Source organism: Leptidea sinapis, chromosome 4 (assembly GCF_905404315.1).
Source record: "Leptidea sinapis chromosome 4, ilLepSina1.1, whole genome shotgun sequence".
Taxonomy (NCBI): Eukaryota; Metazoa; Arthropoda; class Insecta; order Lepidoptera; family Pieridae; genus Leptidea; species Leptidea sinapis.
This window is the reverse complement of record NC_066268.1, coordinates 3215383-3234705: the sequence shown is the minus strand read 5'-3', so window position 1 is coordinate 3234705 and position 19323 is coordinate 3215383. Positions and strand designations below refer to the sequence as shown.

Here is a 19323-nt window from a genome sequence, read left to right as displayed (position 1 = left end):
TCTGCCTATACAGTTAGTTACCTAGTTATACTGAGTGAACTCACAGAATGTCATGAATTAATCAGTAATTGTTAATTATCCCTACCATCTGGATTTGTGGTATTCCTCCAGTGTGGTTTTCAATTGTGCGGTGGTACCAGGACGATATGACATGGGTACCTTAAAAGAAAATGCATACAACTTCCTTGAAGGTCGGCAACTCTCCTGTGATTCCTCTGGTGTTGCAAAATGAGGGTGGCTGTGATCACTCAACTTGAGGCAACCCATATGCTCATTTGAGCTCCCCTTCCATAAAAAAGTTGATTGTTTTTAACTCAGAATATAACTACATATACAACACTACCCGGCCCAACCCTATGCTTCGCAACTCCCTACACTTCCCTGCACTTCATACAGTTAGTTAAATTTAACTCAAATAATACTTTTAAATTATAATGACTAAAACTGTATTATTCCGATATGCATGTTAGTTGTTTATCCATTCCTACATTTCAATGGATGTAAATTATTATTTATGTTTTGTTGTATATGAATATGTCTATGGAGACAAGTGTTTTTGACTTACAAAGTGGTCAGAGCATTTATGCTAAAGCCCATTTATCTTCAGAAGAACAACAATAATAGGCAATATGTCTATTCAAAAACATAGATACTAAGTTAATAAAGATTTTTCACCTTTTAAGTTTGAACATAAAAAAAAGTTTAAATCACTCTCCTATAAAATTCACTTTTTGCACTTTAGCAATCTTGCCTTTCCAGTGATGAAATAAATATAAAACAGATACAGCATTACCATTTATTCCTCATACATTAAATAATTAAATCAGAGTTTATTAGCTTATATTTGAACAAACACTGCAATACTCCTTAACCTAAAGTTGTAGTGTTAACTATATTCTATCTAACGACTCTAACATGATGATACTGCTGCCTCTTATAACCTAAAAAATAAAAATATAATATTAGTAATGGCTTCTATTATGTAAAAGTAATAAATGACTTCTTTTATAATACTCCACATTGATATTTAAGGATATCAAATAAGTTTGTCTTTAGTAAGGTGTGTTGAGACATTCATCTGATGGTGTCAGTATTATACCTTGCCCATTACAATGCAGTGCCACTCAGTCAGCAATTAGTCTGCTAGTCTGAGACTTGGTGCTGATCACTCACATACAAGTAACCTGTAAGCTCACTTGCCTATATAATGAGTAATAACAAATAAAAAATAAAAAATTTAACACACACGAGTATTAATATACCATAATACAAATTTTGTGGCGATACTGATGACCATGAGAGATAAGACTCCAATGACAAATGAACTTATTGAGAACTTTTATTTTACTTAACATATAAGTAATTGGTAAACATCATTTTAAAGGATTTAAACACTACATACCACCATGCCGACATTATTGCGCTGGCCATCCTTACATTCCTCTACGGATTCGTCAAGCACTAAATTCATGAAAGGATCGAATCCACGCAAAACACCGGTTACTGCTCGACCAGCATTCAACTTAAGAGACAACTTCTTGTCCATGAATCTGCAAAATGCGGATATATTAATTTATTCCCTAAGTATGTAATTTAAAGAAAATCACATCAAGGGATCAACCCTCTAGCTATTTATAGCATTTTAATGTATTACATCTAACCTACAAGCCAGTGATAATTTGAATATCAATTCTGAATTTATACTTACTTCTTTAATTCTGGAGGATGTGCTTTAGACATGTTGAGTAGTAAATTATTTAAGGATCTGAAACTAAATGATTTACTAAGTTATTCAAATGAAATATTTTACTTTGTCAAACTAGCGCGAAAAATATAATATTTACTAGCGTCGTTGTCTTTGAAAAATTAAAATAGAAGATGAAATGAAGCCAAGGCAGAAGGTAACGTCTGGTATGCGCACACTAATAAACTCTTAGATGCGCACGTCTAGTCTAGACTATAGCGAACTATTATTTTACTCTTTGGTATATACCTTAGACTATAGAAGTAGTCTCCACGTGCCCTTTTTACATAGCTCGATATTTTTGATACTGAGTAGTCTATGTGTTCAATTTATATTATTAAAATTATCTGAATGGCAATAAATCGTACGAAATCATATCAGTTACTAAACAGATGAAACATTGTAATTGAATTAAATACAATATAGAAAAGCATGTTTTGATAATTATAAACAGTATGTATTTTGCTTTTATGAATTAAATGTAGCCTAACATACTCGTTATAGCATTTGCCGACGATATACAAAACATGAACGAAATCGGTGCATTAATAAGGTCAGAATGTAGACTTTTAATTTTGAGACAATATCAACGTGATGTATAATAATTGTGTCACTGGGTCAATGGTTCAATGAACTTGAATCTTTGCACATTAAAATGTGCGATGTTGTTACCCCGCACGCTGCAAATTCGAAGACAGTTTGTCGGACAGAACGGAAGCGATGTTGCTGTTCGTTTCGCGCGGTGACTTCAAACGCGTCGGACCATCTTAAGCCGAAAGAACGCGAACGGGCTTAGGGTCAATCTATTGATAAATAGCTTAATAATATCGATTAATACCCGATTCAAAAAGTTATTTAACTTTAAATACTTAGCACACAGTATTTCTAGAAATATCGTGAAAACCTTTAAAACACTTCGCACTAAGTATTTGAATTATTTTTCTTTTCTTTAAATAGTAAACAGATAATAATTATGAACAAAGTAGAAATAAACAATAACGTGTTTTAATGTCTTACATGTAATGTAATACAAAGCAATCTAAGTGTTAAAAACCGTACCAACTTACCCGTTGCTACTCAGGTTTTTTTTAAACAGATAAATGAGCGTACAGGCCACCTGATATTAATTGATCACCGCCGCCCACATTCTCTTACACCACCAAAGGAATCACAGGAGCGTTGCCGGGATTTTAGAAAGGTGTACAGGCTGATTTTAAAGATATCCGTGTCAAAGTCGAAAGTTCATTGAAAAAAGCACTGTAAGGGAACGCCTGACATCCTGATGGTGGAAATGATATCTTGATTTGTGGAGAGTCGTGTGAAAGTGGAATTCAGCGGCAGGCATCAGGTCAGCAGCAGTTGTTCGGAAAAGTCTCAGCAACGCCAAGTGATCTAGCCGTTCACAGAGACTGGATCCCCAACAATTCGAGTTTTTATGCGAGTGAGCGTACTGTCGTCACAGGACGACACCATGAATCTGCCACATCAAAAAACCCTTGTAGTCACTCACAACTCACAAAACAGTACTTTCGTAAGTTTAATCGTAAAAAAATACTTTAAGTTTTAAGTTAAAGTTTAAGTTCATTAAATTTATAATTTGTTAAAATTATTATAACATTCGAATAACACAAAAATAGTTGTATCCTAGCCTTGGGTAGGTATTTACTAAATAAGTATCGATGAATTATAATTGTGAGGTATTCTCTATTAAAGACTTATTTTTTTTCGTTATTTGAATGTTCAGTCAGTGTATCGCGAGTCTTCTGGGCGAATAAATTATGTGTTTGCCTTTCGAAGGAATCAAGGACAAATGGACACTCACAACTATTTGACTTTACGTACCTACATGTGTAAATTGTGTTTTTTAGTTTGTTAATTGTTATTGTTATTTGACATTTATTTTTTCTTTGACGTTTGCGTATACGGGTGAGTTTTTTTTTTGAAGATAAACAAGATGCACAATATTGAATTTGAAGTTCAGTTCAGTTATACCGAAATAAAAAAGTGTTCGTAAGAATGAACAAATATTAAATATTTAAAAAAACAACATATCATATTGCAAAAAAAAGAAAGCTGGGAGAGTTTCTTGCGTCGCTTCTTCTCTCTCAGAGCGCCATTTCTTTCCGAAGTGGTAGTATCTAGTATATTAGAAAAACATCAAAAAGAATTGTAAAGGCATCAATTTTCAGAAAATAAATTCCTTTATGCCTCAAAAAAACGTAAACTTAAGAGTGCCGCCAGCAGCGGCACCATGCCCAAGCTACTGGTGGCATGGCTGCAGTTAGAAGCATCTGTATCTGATCTGAGCCAACTGCATAGCGAGAACCCAGACATATTGATTGAGTCTCTTTGCTATAAGACTGTTCGAGGTATGGACTATCCGGGCTATGATCGTCGACTCAACGTCTCATTACCTAGTTAGCAAAGTCATTCTAGATGTCGTTTGCGTTGTATCCATTATTGTACTGACTTTGCCTTCTGATGTGGATGGAGTATCTACAAAAAGGTTTGTGCCAGTGCTCCACGTTATTTTGTTTGTTTTTATTATTTCCCATTATCATTCCAATTTTCAAGATTTTTAAAGCGATTTTTATCTCCTAAATGGCATATTATTCCAAATTTTTTTATTTAAATGTCTATAATGTGAAAAAAAGTTTCATTTTTACCGTGGTTTCATAAAACCACACCCAAGTCGCGCCTAAAGAAGTTTTACTTCATAAAACACTTTTTCAGAAGAGATAAAAAACTGATTACGGTCTCTCTGTGCACCGTTTTCTGTAGTGATCAATGCCTTTTAAATACAGATAGAAGTATAATATGATCCGAATCGTGAGTATTAATTAATACTAATACTCCATGTGTAGTCGGTTCTGCGCTTTGTAGAGTGCTAGAATGTGGGCCGGCTTGAAGTATTACCGTGCAATACAAGTTTCTCCCGGCACTGGTCCACGATTTCCCGAGAAAGACCTGCGTGGCCCGTATATACGGCACCACCAGTGCTGTCGTCTGCATAGCAATGTATGCTAGAGGTGTCCAATATATCATTGATATTCAGAAAAAACAGTGTGGGAGATAGCACACAGCCCTGGGGCACTGCAGCGTTCACGGGCTATTCGACATTTTCTGTCTGAATCTTAGTTTAGGCATAGAGCTCTGACACCGCGGGATGGTTGGCAGTGTTTTTCCGTTGTCGTCAAGAGTTGAGTTGGAGGCAAAAATAGCGCACAGAAGATCGGTTATATCTTTTTCCGTATGGGCCAGGGTGTCATTGCAACGGCGGCAGGGATGGCTGGTTGAGGTTACCAAGAACAACTTTCGACAATGACCATAACTTCCGTGTTCCAGTCGGGTAACTGGAAAGCTGCTTTCCGATTTTTACAACGTGCTTCGATTTCACACGGGTGATTAGCCTCTTAAATATTCTAGAGGCACGGTTATATTTCTTCTTTAGAACTTTGGAGTTCGGATCCTTTGAACCCAGCGCTGCAACTCAAGTAGATATAGATATGCCTGGTTTTTGCAGTCAGATGCTGCTTTGACTGGCTTTCCGAACCAGGGCTGTGATCTGCCACCGTACGTTACTACAGAGCTTGGTATTAAAATATCCATGCCCTGTAATATCACATCGACTACTGCAACGGCGCAGGCACTGGGTCATCCGAAGTGATATAAATCTTGCCCCAAGGGTTGGATGCAAAAAAGGAACGCATCATATCCATATCTGCTGAAATGCGGCGGATCGCTGGTGGTCTGTGACGTGGCCTTGGATAGGCACTACACTCCTAACCAGGCAATGGTCGGACGTTCCGCGTACTGTATATTTATTGTTATTATCGTTACCTCTTTTAATATTAAGGTAAATAAATGTACTTTGAAGTAATATATAAAATGAAGCATCAATTAAAAAGATTATGTTTGTTCTGGTGAATTATAGGCGAATGGAATCATATAGAGGTAATGTTTTGGAAAATCTCTCATATTTGTATATTAACTATAACAGTAATTTCAATTTCAAGAAATAAAATAAGAAGTATCAGCAGAAGTAGAAATTGAATTTGTAATTCCCAAATTGTCCTAATGTAGATAAGAAAAAATGTTACCTTCACACGGGTATTTTAAATAAAGGTACTGCGTCAGTATCCGTGGAATTATTTTTAAATACCACTAAATAGATGTAATAGAACCCTTCATATGGAGCTGACTCGATTTGTCCACAGTTCATTATCTACAAATATAATAGTGAAGCCACAAAAAACTTTAATATTAAAATAATTTTGTTAACACAATAGGACCTACTTATGCAAACAGCAACCAATCTACACACATGCCAAAATCGAGATAAGTTTACAGAAAGCTTTGAAAATGTACCTTCTATCAACCCAGTAAAGATCAAAATGATCTGATAATTTAGACAGATCAAAACATTTTTATGACAGGGTTGCCAACCCACCAGAAGTTGTGCAATGAACTAAAAAGATCCATTCCCCATGTTAGCCCTATTAAGAATAATTTATGTTGTCTGTGGTCCACTTATGAACAACCCTAGTATTTTACTACTCTGATATGACTGATACCTACATTCATAATTGTAATTCACAATTTTTTTCTTAATTTATTTCAATGATTTCTTGATGATCCTCCTATCTCCGGCAACTGCCTCATTGTTTCATGTGTATCGATTGATCAGTTGAGATTGTTATTGTTGAGATTGAGATTGTTAGTATAATTCCAGCACTGAAGGTGTATCTGATATGTCAATAATCGCAAACTTGAGATGTGGCAAAGCTACATTATATTTTATAGCAATGATTTGGTCAGACATACTAACTACTGTGCTAATAGGGATTATGGCACGATTGATGATAGATCTTCTCTAGTACTTCACATGCAGAATTCAGTCAAATACCTGAATAAATAAACGAGATTGCTAGTCACCAACCGAACCCAGTTAATTTAGAACCCCACAGTGCTCAACAGGAAATTGCTAAACTCGATGATGAGACGGTTTTGGAGAGTATTGATAAATCACCTTTAGAACCTGTTTCTGTTTACGAAACCGAATTATTACTGATTGATGAAAGACCAAAATACAGTGGGTTATCGCGAAAAGAAAGGAAAAAACGAATGTTTCTAAACATATCTTACGTCAACTCTAGAAAAAAGTTTGCTCAATTTTAAAAGTATCACTCACTAGGATCTTATCAAGTGCAAAATATGTTTTTAACTGCTTTAATTAAAGAACAACCTGTGAAGTGTTATTTACATAACAACTGACAGTAAAACCAAAGTTACAAATAAAGTACTACTCACACCAATACTTTCTAGATGGTATGTCAGTTTGTAGAGATATTATGTTTGTAAAAATATTACAGACGTCTGCAAAAAGGATAATTAATACGATTGTAAGGTGCGATCAAAAATTGCATTACAGATATTCGTGGTCTGCATGGATGATGCAATAAATAGAGCATCTCTTGAAAGCAAGAGTTTGTGATAAACTTTTGTCAAAAGGTTGCCGACAATGTATCTCACTATCGCCGAGAAAAAACAGAAGGGGATAAGTTTTAGAGCACAGACATAACAATATCAAAAATATTATACGGGCTATACAACGGTGAAGGGAAAACGGCAAACGTGAAAAAATTGTCTCCTGCAAAAGTAAACAAATTGTTTTTTACGAAATTTAAACTACACGCACTCCAAGTCTCTTTAAAATACATGTAATATGTGTGATTTTTTTGAAAGTCAATTGCTGCAATTGTCATCGTAACAAATCAGAGCCAATATTGAACAAAAGCAGATTGTGCATCAAGATATCGCAAAATCTTTTCAAAACCAAAACTCTTGAAAACTGATATGAGGCTTGCTAACGATGAACCCTGCGTTGGAACGCTGACCCTTTTTCTAGAAAAAACGTTGTACCGTTGTAAGTTTACCGCGACAACCCTGGGTATATAATTGAGGTATAGGTACATACTGTCGCGTAGCAACGCTTCGACTATTTGACGAGAGTTGTCAAACGTCATATCGTGCAGCAACGTACATGACGAGAGTTGTCGAACTTCAAAACATTGATAATTTCAACAGCTCCGTCAGCAATACTCTCTCCAATGCCTACGGTAGTTCTAGTTCTGACTCGAAAGTGTACAGAAGAAGAAGAAGAAAAGAAGAAGTAGTGAAAAGCGGAAGTGTTCCATGAAGAAGAAGATAGAAGAGACCTAGTGTTCGGTGCACTGTGACGCGTTGAAGGTACCGCCGCCCACAAGAGGAACAGCGGAAGACTGGCAAGTGCAAGTTCAGAAAAAGTGAACGCAAATAAAGACTCGTTTCTATAAGCGGAGTATTATTTCCAATCCCTGACCCACTCTCGTGTCAATACAAACAACGAAGCTCATTGCAAAGTATGGGTAGAAGGAGAAGCTGGCATATGCTTAGTGAAAATGTGAAACATATAATTGTTATGGGGTGATTCTTGTGTTGGTTTGAATACAGCAATATAAAATTGATATTAATGCTTAAAGCCATTATGAACATGAAACTTTAGAAAAAATCAATATATGATTCCTTGAGTTGGGGCATAGCTTACCTACTCCTAAATGGATTTTGGGAAGGCAGAGGTTCTATACACCAGATGCTTACATTCAGGTTATGAAAACTTGTAAAAACAAAATTAATGCATGTAAAGAAAGATTTCCTGTCATCATAAAAGTAAGAAAAGAACATGATTAATAGAAAGAAAAATGGAGAGAAAATTTCATGGCTCAATATTTATAAAATAATGGTTAAAAATGATATTATAATGGAAACATTTTGGCAAACAGGACAGACTGTCCTTAAAGGATTTTAAAAACATGCTAAACCAGATTCCGCAAGTCTCACACGATTTCTATGTAAACCTTACTGAAAATTCTGAAATAGAAGACTTTTCGGGTCTGTCGGGTAATATGATTTTGAAGTAGAATCGCATTTTGATTAAGTATTTTTGCTAATTATTAATCAAACATTTTTGTAATTTTTATTATATATTATTATCATATTATTTTAAGATATATTTTAATTTTTTAGTAAAATATTTCAAACAAATATAAGATTTTCACAATAATGTTATGGCTTGGCAATAAAATAACAAAGAACCAACCCACACACAGATAGTTTAACACACTAAAAGGAACCAATGAGATTTTCTTTTATTACTTTTAAAATCTTCATAATTTTTATCCATATTGTATTTGTGTGCATAGAAAAAAGGATTTTAACAAATTTTATAACTAAAATTTATTAAAAATAGCAAAAATTTTTTCTCTTTACAATATGAAGACAAAAACGGCTTTATCTCAAAACTTTCATTGTGTGGATTGATTCCGTTTTGCATAAGTAGGTCCTTAATACATTGACAATAACAATAAATATATATATATACTAGTGGGAGGCTCCTTTGCACAGGAAGCCAGCTAGATTATGGCTACCACAACGGTGCCTATTTCTGCCGCGAAGCAGTAATGTGTAAAAATTACTGTGTTTCGGTCTGAAGAGTGCCGAAGCTAGAGAAATTACTGGGCAAATGTGACTCAACATCTTATGTCTCAAGGTGACGAGCGCAAATGTAGTGCCGGGCCGAATTTTTGGGTTTTTCAAGACACATGAGCGACACTGGATTGTAATGGGTATGGCGTATCGATAAGCATCAGCTGAACGTCCTGCTCGTCTCGTCCCTTATTTTCATAAAAAATTATATAACAAAAACAAAATGAAAACGATTACCATTTAACCGTCAAATATTAAAGTTTAACGCTTAACGATTAATGGAAACGATGATTAATTATGGTAACTATTACGATTACGATAACTGTAATTGGTGACTAACGATTGGTGATTAACTGTTGGTGATTGATGATTGACGATCAACAATTGGTGATAACCGGTTCGTGATGAATGTTCAAAAAACAATGTAGGTAGCTACTTAATGACCACAAAAATTCTTAATAACTACGAATTTATAAGTGACAGGGTTACTGTGAAGTGCAACAATAAACATTTAATTATTGTAAGCAACAATAAAGCACTGACATAATAAATTCTATTGGAACTGCATCTTCAATTAGCCGTTTGTGTCGCATAAAAGTAAGACAACAAATTCTTGCATATTTACTTGGCACCCATAGATCTGTTCATCCTGTGGCATTTTTCCATTGATTTTTAAATTTTTGGTTAAATGGAAACCTGAAATAGAATAATTATGTTTATATTTTTATTACACATAATTATCATGACCTTTGTTTTATCAATTATAGAAAAACGTTCAAATTTCGTTCTAATTTCCTTACTCCATACTAATATACCGTTGTAAATTATTAATACTAATAATAAATACCTTCTGTATGTTAATTTAATAAAATAAGGTTTAATATATATCATTACCCTATAACTAGGGTGAAACTATATCTTGGTTATGGCAGCATATTGATTGTCACTGTTTTATGTTATGTTTATTTTGATTACCACAAATTTCCTAAAAATAGGTGACTATAGAGCAAAAATCAATACAAAGAAATAAAACAAGGAACATGATGTAAGGATGATGGACAATGTGCAGTAAAATAATTAACAAAATAATCTATTTCAGGTTTCCATTACATCCAATACTAAAAAAAATGGATAAAAGCAACAGGACGAACAGATTAATGGGAACAAAATAAACATGCAACAATTTCTTCAGTCCAATTTCATGTAACACAAATAATAACAAAAAATAAGCATGGTAATGTGGTTATTAACCGATCCGTTGCCAGGATATATATAACTCGCCAAAATCGCTATCCCATATAAAGACTACCTCATGAAAGCTGAGAAGGACTAGTTCAGCAAGTAATTTAACTTAGCTAACAAGATGACTAACGAGACGTTGACTCGACTATAATAGCTTGAATAGTTCTTATGGCGGTCTTATTGCGAAGAGCCTCAATCAATATATCAAACGTTTCTCGCTAAGCGGTTGGCTCAAAGATCAAATAACTAGATGCCTCTGTCTGCAGACCTGCCACCGAAAGCTCAGCCCTTGGGTATGACTCCGTTGCAGGGGGCACTCCAAGTTTATGATATTTTTTTTGTATCTATCTCATAATATAATACATAGTTTTTATACATATTTTATAAACTTAGATTTATTAAAGTATATAAATACACGTGAATAGAAATAACACAATATATTTCCTGATCATTATTAAAGTTCTGACTGTAGCATATATTAATAGGCAATGATAAGTAATTTTCTGAATTTATTTTTATGTTATGGTCCTATGATAAATATAATAATTGTCATTACATGCTTTTCATTATTATATTAAATTCATTTACATTCCCAATCATCTGTTGCGTATGTGACATTATGTTATACGATTTAATTCCGTGAGGGGTAATTTTAGTCATAATAATAATATGACAGCACCTAACACCCATATTCTAAGTCGTTACCTCGAAAGTCCCTCGACTCGAACTCAGTCGAGGAGGCCTCAAGGAATGACTTGAAAGGAACTCAAGTTTGGTATTCATAGTTGTCAGTTTGAGGAATTCATGAGGTTCCTCGAATGAGTGTGAGTCGAGGTAAAACTTATGAATTACGTCATCGTTTGGAGGAATGCTAACCTTATTATTGACGATTTTTTATCTGTGGCTTTCAACTTCTTGTGTCAAGTGATTAGTGAAGTGTAAAATGAAAGCGAACACATAAATAAACAAATATTAACGCAGCGTAATTCGAATTCCTTAAATGCACTTGAAAACAAAACCCATGTTTTGCGCAAAAAATACTGTGATATTTGTGAAGTGGTTGGCTTGGAGAAGAAAATATTTTGTTCGCTTCGCAGTATACAAGTGAATTCAATCGTGTGTTGTCCTTATTGAGCAATTATTTAAAATGACTGCAACTGGAAGACAGCTTTTCAATGAAGCCGAGAAGATTTGTCTGCAGGAGTTAGTGATCAAATACAAATTAAATTCGATAGCCACTATGGGGAGCGCAGTGGCTAAAAAAATCCCTGGCTTAGCCTAACAGAGGAGTACAATGCCATAGAAACGAATTCAAAAGTAAGTACTTACTGTAGTTGAAAATATATTTTATTCTATTGTATTCACTTAAGGCAAACTTTACGAAACATTTGAGCAATTATTTCTTTATCACTTTATTTTTAGAGTACTGAAGCTCAACTTAAAAAATGTTGGGACCAGGCGTAAAAGTATGTTGGCCTTAGAGAAAAGGGAAAGGATGAGGACCGGTGGTGGTTCCTCTAATGCTTACATACCTAGTACCTGTACTGGAGGATGCTCTCGCTGAACAGACAGATGTGGAGTTGGCAGATGTAATCGACAGTGATAACATACCTTGTAGTGCAGGTAAATAACATTAAAGTACTTCTGGTACTTACTGCTTTAAGTTTATTGCCATTTGTGATTTTTTATGACTGTTTTTCTGTTTGGCAGTAATCCAAATTGATGATGTGATGTTGTTAGACATGTCATCTCAAGTACCAGCAGTTGAACATGTGTCAGAAAGAGGTAAAATAACCAACCTTTTTAAAATTATAAAAAATAATATTATGTTATTATATATTATGTTTATTGTTAAGTATTAATGTTATACGTAATTTTACAGAAAACATTATAAACACTCCTCCACATTTGACAGAGTCCCGGTTGACTGATTATAGTGCAGCTCCATCACAAGGTAGTTATAAAAATATTTTGTCAAAGTTTAAAATGAATGTTCATTCAATTAAATTAAATAAATGTTATACCTGAACACATTATAATAGGCAAAATAGTTGCCATAATGAACCACTTAATTAATGTCTGACTGTTCATCACTGGTGTCTTTTCTTATTATTTGAAGATAGGGGATATAGAGCCTCAACTCACCATGCTGATTAAATACTGGTCGATGGGCTTAGATAACTTATTGCAACTCTTTACATTTATTATCAGTTGTTAGTGGTAGTGGCTGGGTAGACAGTTTAACTTGTTCTCTATTGATGGTATGGTTAGAGAGACGGAGACCACAGGCCTATTGTTATTATTTAAAAAAAAAATCAATAAATGTCTGAAATTGTTGTTTTACATTTACAATATAGGTCTTATTATATGATTTACATTTCAGAGTCAAGAAATATACGGACCAGAGTGATTCAAGAAGAATTTCATATCCGTCAACAAACATATGGAAAATCTCAGAAAAGGGAAGTGGAGCTGCATAAGCTCAGAATAGCTGAGAAGGAGTGGATGGTGAAGGCAGCAGAGGAGATTTTTCTCAAAGCCAAAACTGAGAGAGAAGCTGCAGAGGAACTTCTCCTCTGCAATAGAGCCAAAAGAGAAGAGGCTGAATTAAGTTTAAGAATATTTAAAAATAAAAAATTTTGATAATTAATTTAGTATTAGGTTGTATGTATATGCTTATTTCAATTCTATTGTGTAATAAAAAACTTTATTGCTTAGTATTCATTCATTTATAAATCATCCAAAAATTTAGTTGTGAACAGTATTTAACAAACTTATTAATAGAACAATAATAGTAAAGATTAATATTTAAATTTTCCTTAAAGTAACATATAAAAAAATGTATATATAAAAACATAATAAGATGTAGGTGTTAACTAAAATGTCTTGCTATAAAGGCAGCCCTTATAACACTACCTCGTGCTGTATCACCAGTGTGAGGTACTGGAACTACAGCAAGATTGGTTAAGGGTTCAATCATTTCTTGATTGGGCTCAATACTAATATTATGTAGCACAGCACATGCCACTATAATATTACATGTATTTGACAGATTATTTTGCAGTTTTCTATTCAAACATGCAAATTTTCTTTTCCATATCCATTAAACCTTTCTATAATATTTCTAGTACTGATATGGGCCCTATTATATTTGAATTCAGGTTGTGATTGTGGATTATGGACTAGTGTATACATGTATGGTGACTGTGCATAACCACTATCACCAATCAGTAAACCTGCAATTTCCCCTTCTTCAAATCTCATATAACACCTGCTATTATTAAATATTCTAGAGTCATGGACAGATCCAGGCCAGCGTGCTACGATATCATATATTTCCATCCGAGGGCCACATACTATTTGCACATTAATTGAAAACCAACCTTTACGATTTCGAAATACTTCGCCGTTTTGTCGGTTTGGATTTTTTATTGGAATATGGGTACAATCAATGCATCCAATAACCCCAGGAAATCCAGCAACACGATGAAATTGAATCTTCACATTAGCTTGCTCAGGGACGTCAGGAAATTTAATGAAGCGCCTTATTTTTAAAGCTAAAGCTTTCGATACATTGGCCACAATCTTTGAAACGACTGATTGACTTATTTGGTGCAAGTCGCCGCAAACAATCTGTAAAAATACCGATTAAAGTAAAAATGTATACATACAAAGCTTTGTATTGCAATTTTATGAATGTAGACAAGTTATAAGAATACTTACTTGAAAGTTTCCAGTTGCGTAAAATCGTAAGGCTGCTAGCATTTGGATCACGGGTGGAATCGGCAATCCACGATTGCTGTCTCCAGTATTTTGGAAGAGCAGGGGTAACAAAAAGCTTGCCACAATATTTTTGGTGAAGCGGAATCTTATTCGAAATTCATTTTCATCATAAATTTCCATCGGATTTTCTGCATCTCGTAAATATCGTCGCGATAAGTAGTCGTTAGGACTATCGTACATATATTCAATAAAACTTTCGAAAGACATTATAAAAAATTAATGAAATAATGTCTTTTGTAGCTAACAATTACTTATAAACTTCCTCAAGGTAGATGGCGATCAACCTTACATTTGACAGTTGGTTCCTCGACTCAAACTCACCTCGAGTGAGGAAGGTGTTTAAGGTAAGGACAAAAATTACAACTGTGAATATGAAAACCCCTCAGTGAGGTTGAGTCGAGTCGAGGAAATCGTGAGTTTACGACTTAGAATATGGGTGTGAGACTACACCTGTTAGAAGTATTGCTATCTTAAAGGTGCACGCGGGGACTACTTCTATAGTGTCAATGTTCTAAGGACTGTCTCGTGTTTGTCTATTCCTAGTTACCAGATCAAAAAATTATAAAAACCTTTCTCTATGAAAATATGATTGTTTCATATCTCTTTTCCCTTCATCTACTCCTCTTTCCATTTAAATTGGTTATTGGTTCTAAATAACAACAATAATCAGACAGCTGGTAGGATGGCTGTTGTAAAAGTATCAGTTTTAAATCATAATAAAACTACCGGGTAACGTTATTTGATTTGAACTCTTAAAATATTGTGTTTAAGTGTTAGTTTTGTGTCTGTGTTGTTTATTTACGATGGATGAGTCCGGTATAGATATGGGATACGATCTCGCATCCCTTCTTACTAACGATTTCAGTGATGATCAGAGGATTTTGGAGGAGATGACTACAACACAACAACAGGATTTTATGTTTTATGAACTAAAATCGAAGGCCGTCCCAGTCACAGAAAGGTGAGTGTTTAAACATGTTAATTTACTAATTACATTATTAATAAGTAGAAAGTGGAATAGTAATGCTGTTATTGTATTGCCAAAATAAAAAAATATAAACGGAACCACACAAAATTTTTCTAATTTATATCATTCGAATAGATTTGTATATTTTTTTATGTTGCTATCAAGTACATTGATATTACAAAGCAGTGCACATCAACTTTTTTTATTTTTCTTGTAAGGGCATAGAATATGTAATAGTGTGAGGGCAACTAACAAATTATACTATTTACATGCACACACATATATAAATAGAAAAAATATTATTAATAGTAAATTCTACAACATAAGACAGTTATACTATTAAAAAAATTAAAATCTACAAGAACTACTAAGTACTATAATAATGATAGAAACTTAAAAATAAAATATGAAAACAAAGTGTGTCACTTTTGTAAATTTAGTATTTTTTTATATTGAACAAACAGCAAGTATATGTCAATTTATTGAAATGATTTCTATTGAAATAGCAGCATTTTGGCCCAGTAAGTGTAGTATTAATGTAAGTATGGAGAAAGTATGTTACCTTTAAAAACATTGTATGAAAACAAAGATCTAAAGTCAAGTAAAAAAATTCCTCTAAAGTGCCAGTGTGATTATTTTGCAACTTGAGAGCTAATTTGCTAAAAAAAATAATTATAATTACATATGATACATAAAATGTTTTTGCTGACTCTCAATACACTTTATAGATATATCATAACATACTCCAAACTATGCTGTAGCATTCCAAAATGGAGTGTACAAATAAGTTTAATTTTTTTTTTGTGTAATGAATTTTAAATACTTTGGTATTACTAATGATTAGCTGATTGCTCTTGTTGTGTTGTCCAGATAATATTATGTTTGTAAAATCTTAATTCTTTATCACACCATATTCTCAAGCCTTTTAAATTCATTCACATTGAATATGCCTTGAGCGCTTAAATTATAGATGTGTTAATTACATTATAAAGCATGTATTTAAAGATATATCATTCAATTTGCTTGAATCTGTTTCAATCTTGTTGAAGTAATTTCAAATCCATGCGAGGTGTTATTGGCTTAATATTTTGAGATAGTCAGCATACAGAAATTTTATGAAAATTTTAATTGAATTGAACCTCAATGGGACCCTCATGGGAGCCCTATAATAATTTTGAAAGAATTAAATACAAAACCATTGATCATAAGACCAGCAAACCATTTGAAAATAGATCCAGAAAGTCTTAATTTTTTCTGATCTGAACTCATCAATATGCATTTTATCTAAAAAAAAAATGATGTGGTGTCGTGCGACACCAGGTACAAAGTTCCTTCGGCTAATGTAGAATCGACAAAAAGAGGGAGAAAGAGAAAGGTATTATACACTTCTGGCTTGTGTATGCGACTGTCGCGCCTGCGCATGTCTCATTTAACGGTTTTATTCCACGCACTTTTTTCCACAGATTTTTTCTTACGGTTTTACTATCACATTTTTTCATTTCGGTCGCGCAGCAAAATCCCTATCCCCTCCAAGCCTGCCGTAAGGAACTTCGTTCCAAAAAAAAATCTCCAATAAAGGCCAGTCAGCTCATAGTGTAATGTGGCATGTGATTCAACCACAACACATTATTGTGATGACATTTCAATATAATCTGAGGGTGGGTCATTTTCCCCCGAAACTATCAAATTGTTGATGTTTCTAGCATCTTTGTGACTGTGACTGTGAGAGTTCTTGGTGAATATAAAAGACATGGAAACAGTGGCATGGACACTTACAATTTAGTCACAACCTACACAAAATAATATGTTTTACATGACTTCATAGTCAAGTGGTTTCTGAACCCTTTGCAAATGGTTTTTAAATTTACAGGTTGAAAATGGTATTTATTTATTTTTTATTTCAAAGTTTAGACTTCTCCATAAAGAGTTATTTAATTACTCATATTATTTGGTTAACTCTTATGGTTATTCTAACTTTTGTATGATGGTGTTAAACAGGTGCTATGTAAATACAGAAACTTCGAAAAACCCATTTGGATTATAGTACTGACAATTTACAGGATATTTTAAATTTTGATGAAATTTGAAATGTATATTCATCTATAAATGTAACATTCATTAAACTTTTTGAATGAAATCCAAGATTTAAGTTTGCCATGGTTATTTAATGATAAATAAAAAGCTTTGCCTCATAATTTACGTAAAAGCATTTCTGGCACAAGAATGTCTCCTTGGTCAGCCCATTCAAGGCATGTATTTAATGAGAAGGGTGTTTGAAACACAGAGGTGCTCAAATTATAGAGGTCCTGCTGTATCACTAAATTTTAAAACTGCTATTAATAGCTCTCCTGGGGGGAACCGTTTTATGTTGCCTATGCGGTTTTATGTTGCTTTGTTGTGTGTCTTCTACCACATTTATCATTCATATATTATGTATTTATGTATGATTAAAAATATGGCTACTACATTGAATATATGTTTGGGGCAAGATAATTTGCATGTAAGTGTGAAAAAAAAATGTAAAGAAAATACTGTTTTGTCAATTCATATTGATGATACGACCAATTATAAAATATTCAAATTAATTATGGTTTAATGTACTTCTTTGTTGATGCCATAATTATTAAAATATAAAAAGTCCTGTTATGTGATGTGTAAGCTGGTATAAAACCAGTTTGACAACTGATAAGGAAGTGTCAATTTCTGACCTGCATACTTTCACTATGTGTTCGTAAGAAATTATGAGCTATTTCAAATTTAAATTCAATTATTTTTATTCAAAATAGAACATGAAATGACTTATTTAATGTCAAAAACATCAACTCATTCGAAAAAGGATGCCTCAGACTTGAGAAGAATGGTCGCAAGAAATGCTGCTGGTCTTTTTTATTTGATGGAAATATCGCTAAAATGTAATATCATACAATAAAAGTTATTATTTATAATAGCCTGAGGGTGGATCCATTAACATGGTGTTTTATCATTAAGAAAGTCAGTTATGTTATAGTAACACACAAACGGTTTTTAACAATTGCATATAGTGTATATATGTACTTTATTGGGATGATGCGCGGACTTTTCTAATTAAAACAGCAGATAGTTCGAGTAATTGGGTGAGTTGTTCCACCGTGAAGCAGTAATGTGCAAGCGGTATTGTGTTTCATTTTGAAGGGCGCCACAGCTAGTATAATTACTGGACAGTTATGGCACTCAATATCTTATTTTATTGATAACAATGGGCAGGATGTAAAAGATAACATCACATGAACTTCCTGCTCATGTCGTCGTCGTCGTAAGCCCCAAAAAAAAAACAAAAATTATTTATTAATTGAGTATTGATAAGATAACAAAAATAAGTTTCCAAAAAACACAATGAGATGATAAAATAATTAAACAGCCCACCGATGTATATTATGTCCTTTTGTAAATATGTTAATTTAATTTATATGCTTTTGAGTTCACATTACTTTATTTGTGATCAGCAAAAATAACAATATTTCCTTTACTTTTTAGGACAAGGATGCGTACGAGGTCACATGATGGTAATTGATCACCGCCAATCTGGGGAACACCCTTGAACCCACCAAGAAGAATCACACGAGAATTGCTGGCCTTTTGGGTGTTATTTTTAACGTATCCATTTTATATCAAACTGCATCGTGGAATAACGTCACACTACTAGATGGTGAGCGTCATAATTTAGGTTGTGGTGTGTCGTGCGATGGTGGAACTGTGGGGCTAAGCTCAAAATCAAAGTTCTTTATATGCCAGAAACATTCACAAGTAAAATTGTTACAAATCAACAGCTAACATGATAGAACAATGAAGCGAAATTCATATTTATTTATTTGCTATTAACAAATGGGGGACAAATTTGGTCTTACAATAGGATCTAATCGGATCTTATCCAACTCTAGTAGTATCCAACGGTAGTAGTATCTAGTAGTATAAGAAATGACATCAAAAAGAATTCTAAAGGAATCAATTTTGAGAAAATAAATGCCTTTTATGCCTTTTTATGCCTCTGATTCCATTCTGTTCTAGCTTATACAACAATAATTGT

At 33.6% G+C, this 19323-nt stretch overlaps 3 protein-coding genes and 1 long non-coding RNA gene across 5 annotated transcripts in view; 2 read left to right on the top strand and 2 right to left on the bottom strand.

The window, feature by feature from the left end:
* Window positions 1-782: 782 nt before the first annotated feature.
* Window positions 783-1956, bottom strand: LOC126979841 (probable small nuclear ribonucleoprotein G). The gene is made up of 4 exons (XM_050829403.1): window positions 1845-1956; window positions 1709-1771; window positions 1403-1550; window positions 783-941 (listed from the first exon to the last, which is right to left on the bottom strand). Exons 2-4 carry the CDS (start codon window positions 1738-1740, stop codon window positions 891-893), a joined length of 231 nt encoding a protein of 76 aa, XP_050685360.1. The 5' UTR covers window positions 1741-1771; window positions 1845-1956; the 3' UTR covers window positions 783-890.
* A 9239-nt stretch (window positions 1957-11195) lies between these two features.
* LOC126979850 (uncharacterized) lies at window positions 11196-13227 on the top strand. Its single transcript, XR_007732882.1, has 5 exons — window positions 11196-11827; window positions 11933-12133; window positions 12221-12295; window positions 12393-12464; window positions 12894-13227. It is a non-coding gene; the product is annotated as an uncharacterized LOC126979850 (long non-coding RNA).
* A 244-nt stretch (window positions 13228-13471) lies between these two features.
* LOC126979804 (putative nuclease HARBI1) lies at window positions 13472-14725 on the bottom strand. The gene is made up of 2 exons (XM_050829348.1): window positions 14234-14725; window positions 13472-14143 (listed from the first exon to the last, which is right to left on the bottom strand). The coding sequence occupies exons 1-2, from the start codon at window positions 14498-14500 to the stop codon at window positions 13583-13585; spliced, it is 828 nt and encodes a 275-aa protein (XP_050685305.1). The 5' UTR covers window positions 14501-14725; the 3' UTR covers window positions 13472-13582.
* A 187-nt stretch (window positions 14726-14912) lies between these two features.
* Window positions 14913-19323, top strand: part of LOC126979715 (transcription factor EC) — a 131463-nt gene continuing 127052 nt past the window's right edge. For both annotated transcript variants that reach the window (XM_050829189.1, XM_050829195.1), the window contains exon 1: window positions 14913-15254. In XM_050829189.1, the coding sequence (XP_050685146.1) occupies window positions 15097-15254 (158 nt within the window). In that variant the 5' untranslated portion in view covers window positions 14913-15096. The remainder of the gene's footprint in view (window positions 15255-19323) is intronic.

Excerpts from the sequence above, each read along its gene's own strand:
- LOC126979841 (XM_050829403.1), bottom strand. The coding sequence starts at position 1,740 with ATGTCTAAAGCACATCCTCCAGAATTAAAGAA. Across the intron at positions 1,551-1,708 it reads CATCCTCCAGAATTAAAGAA|ATTCATGGACAAGAAGTTGT; the intron begins GTAAGTATAAAT and ends CGCATTTTGCAG. Across the intron at positions 942-1,402 it reads GCAATAATGTCGGCATGGTG|GTTATAAGAGGCAGCAGTAT; the intron begins GTATGTAGTGTT and ends TTTATTTTTTAG.
- LOC126979804 (XM_050829348.1), bottom strand. The coding sequence starts at position 14,500 with ATGTCTTTCGAAAGTTTTATTGAATATATGTACGATAGTCCTAACGAC. Across the intron at positions 14,144-14,233 it reads ACGCAACTGGAAACTTTCAA|ATTGTTTGCGGCGACTTGCA; the intron begins GTAAGTATTCTT and ends GTATTTTTACAG.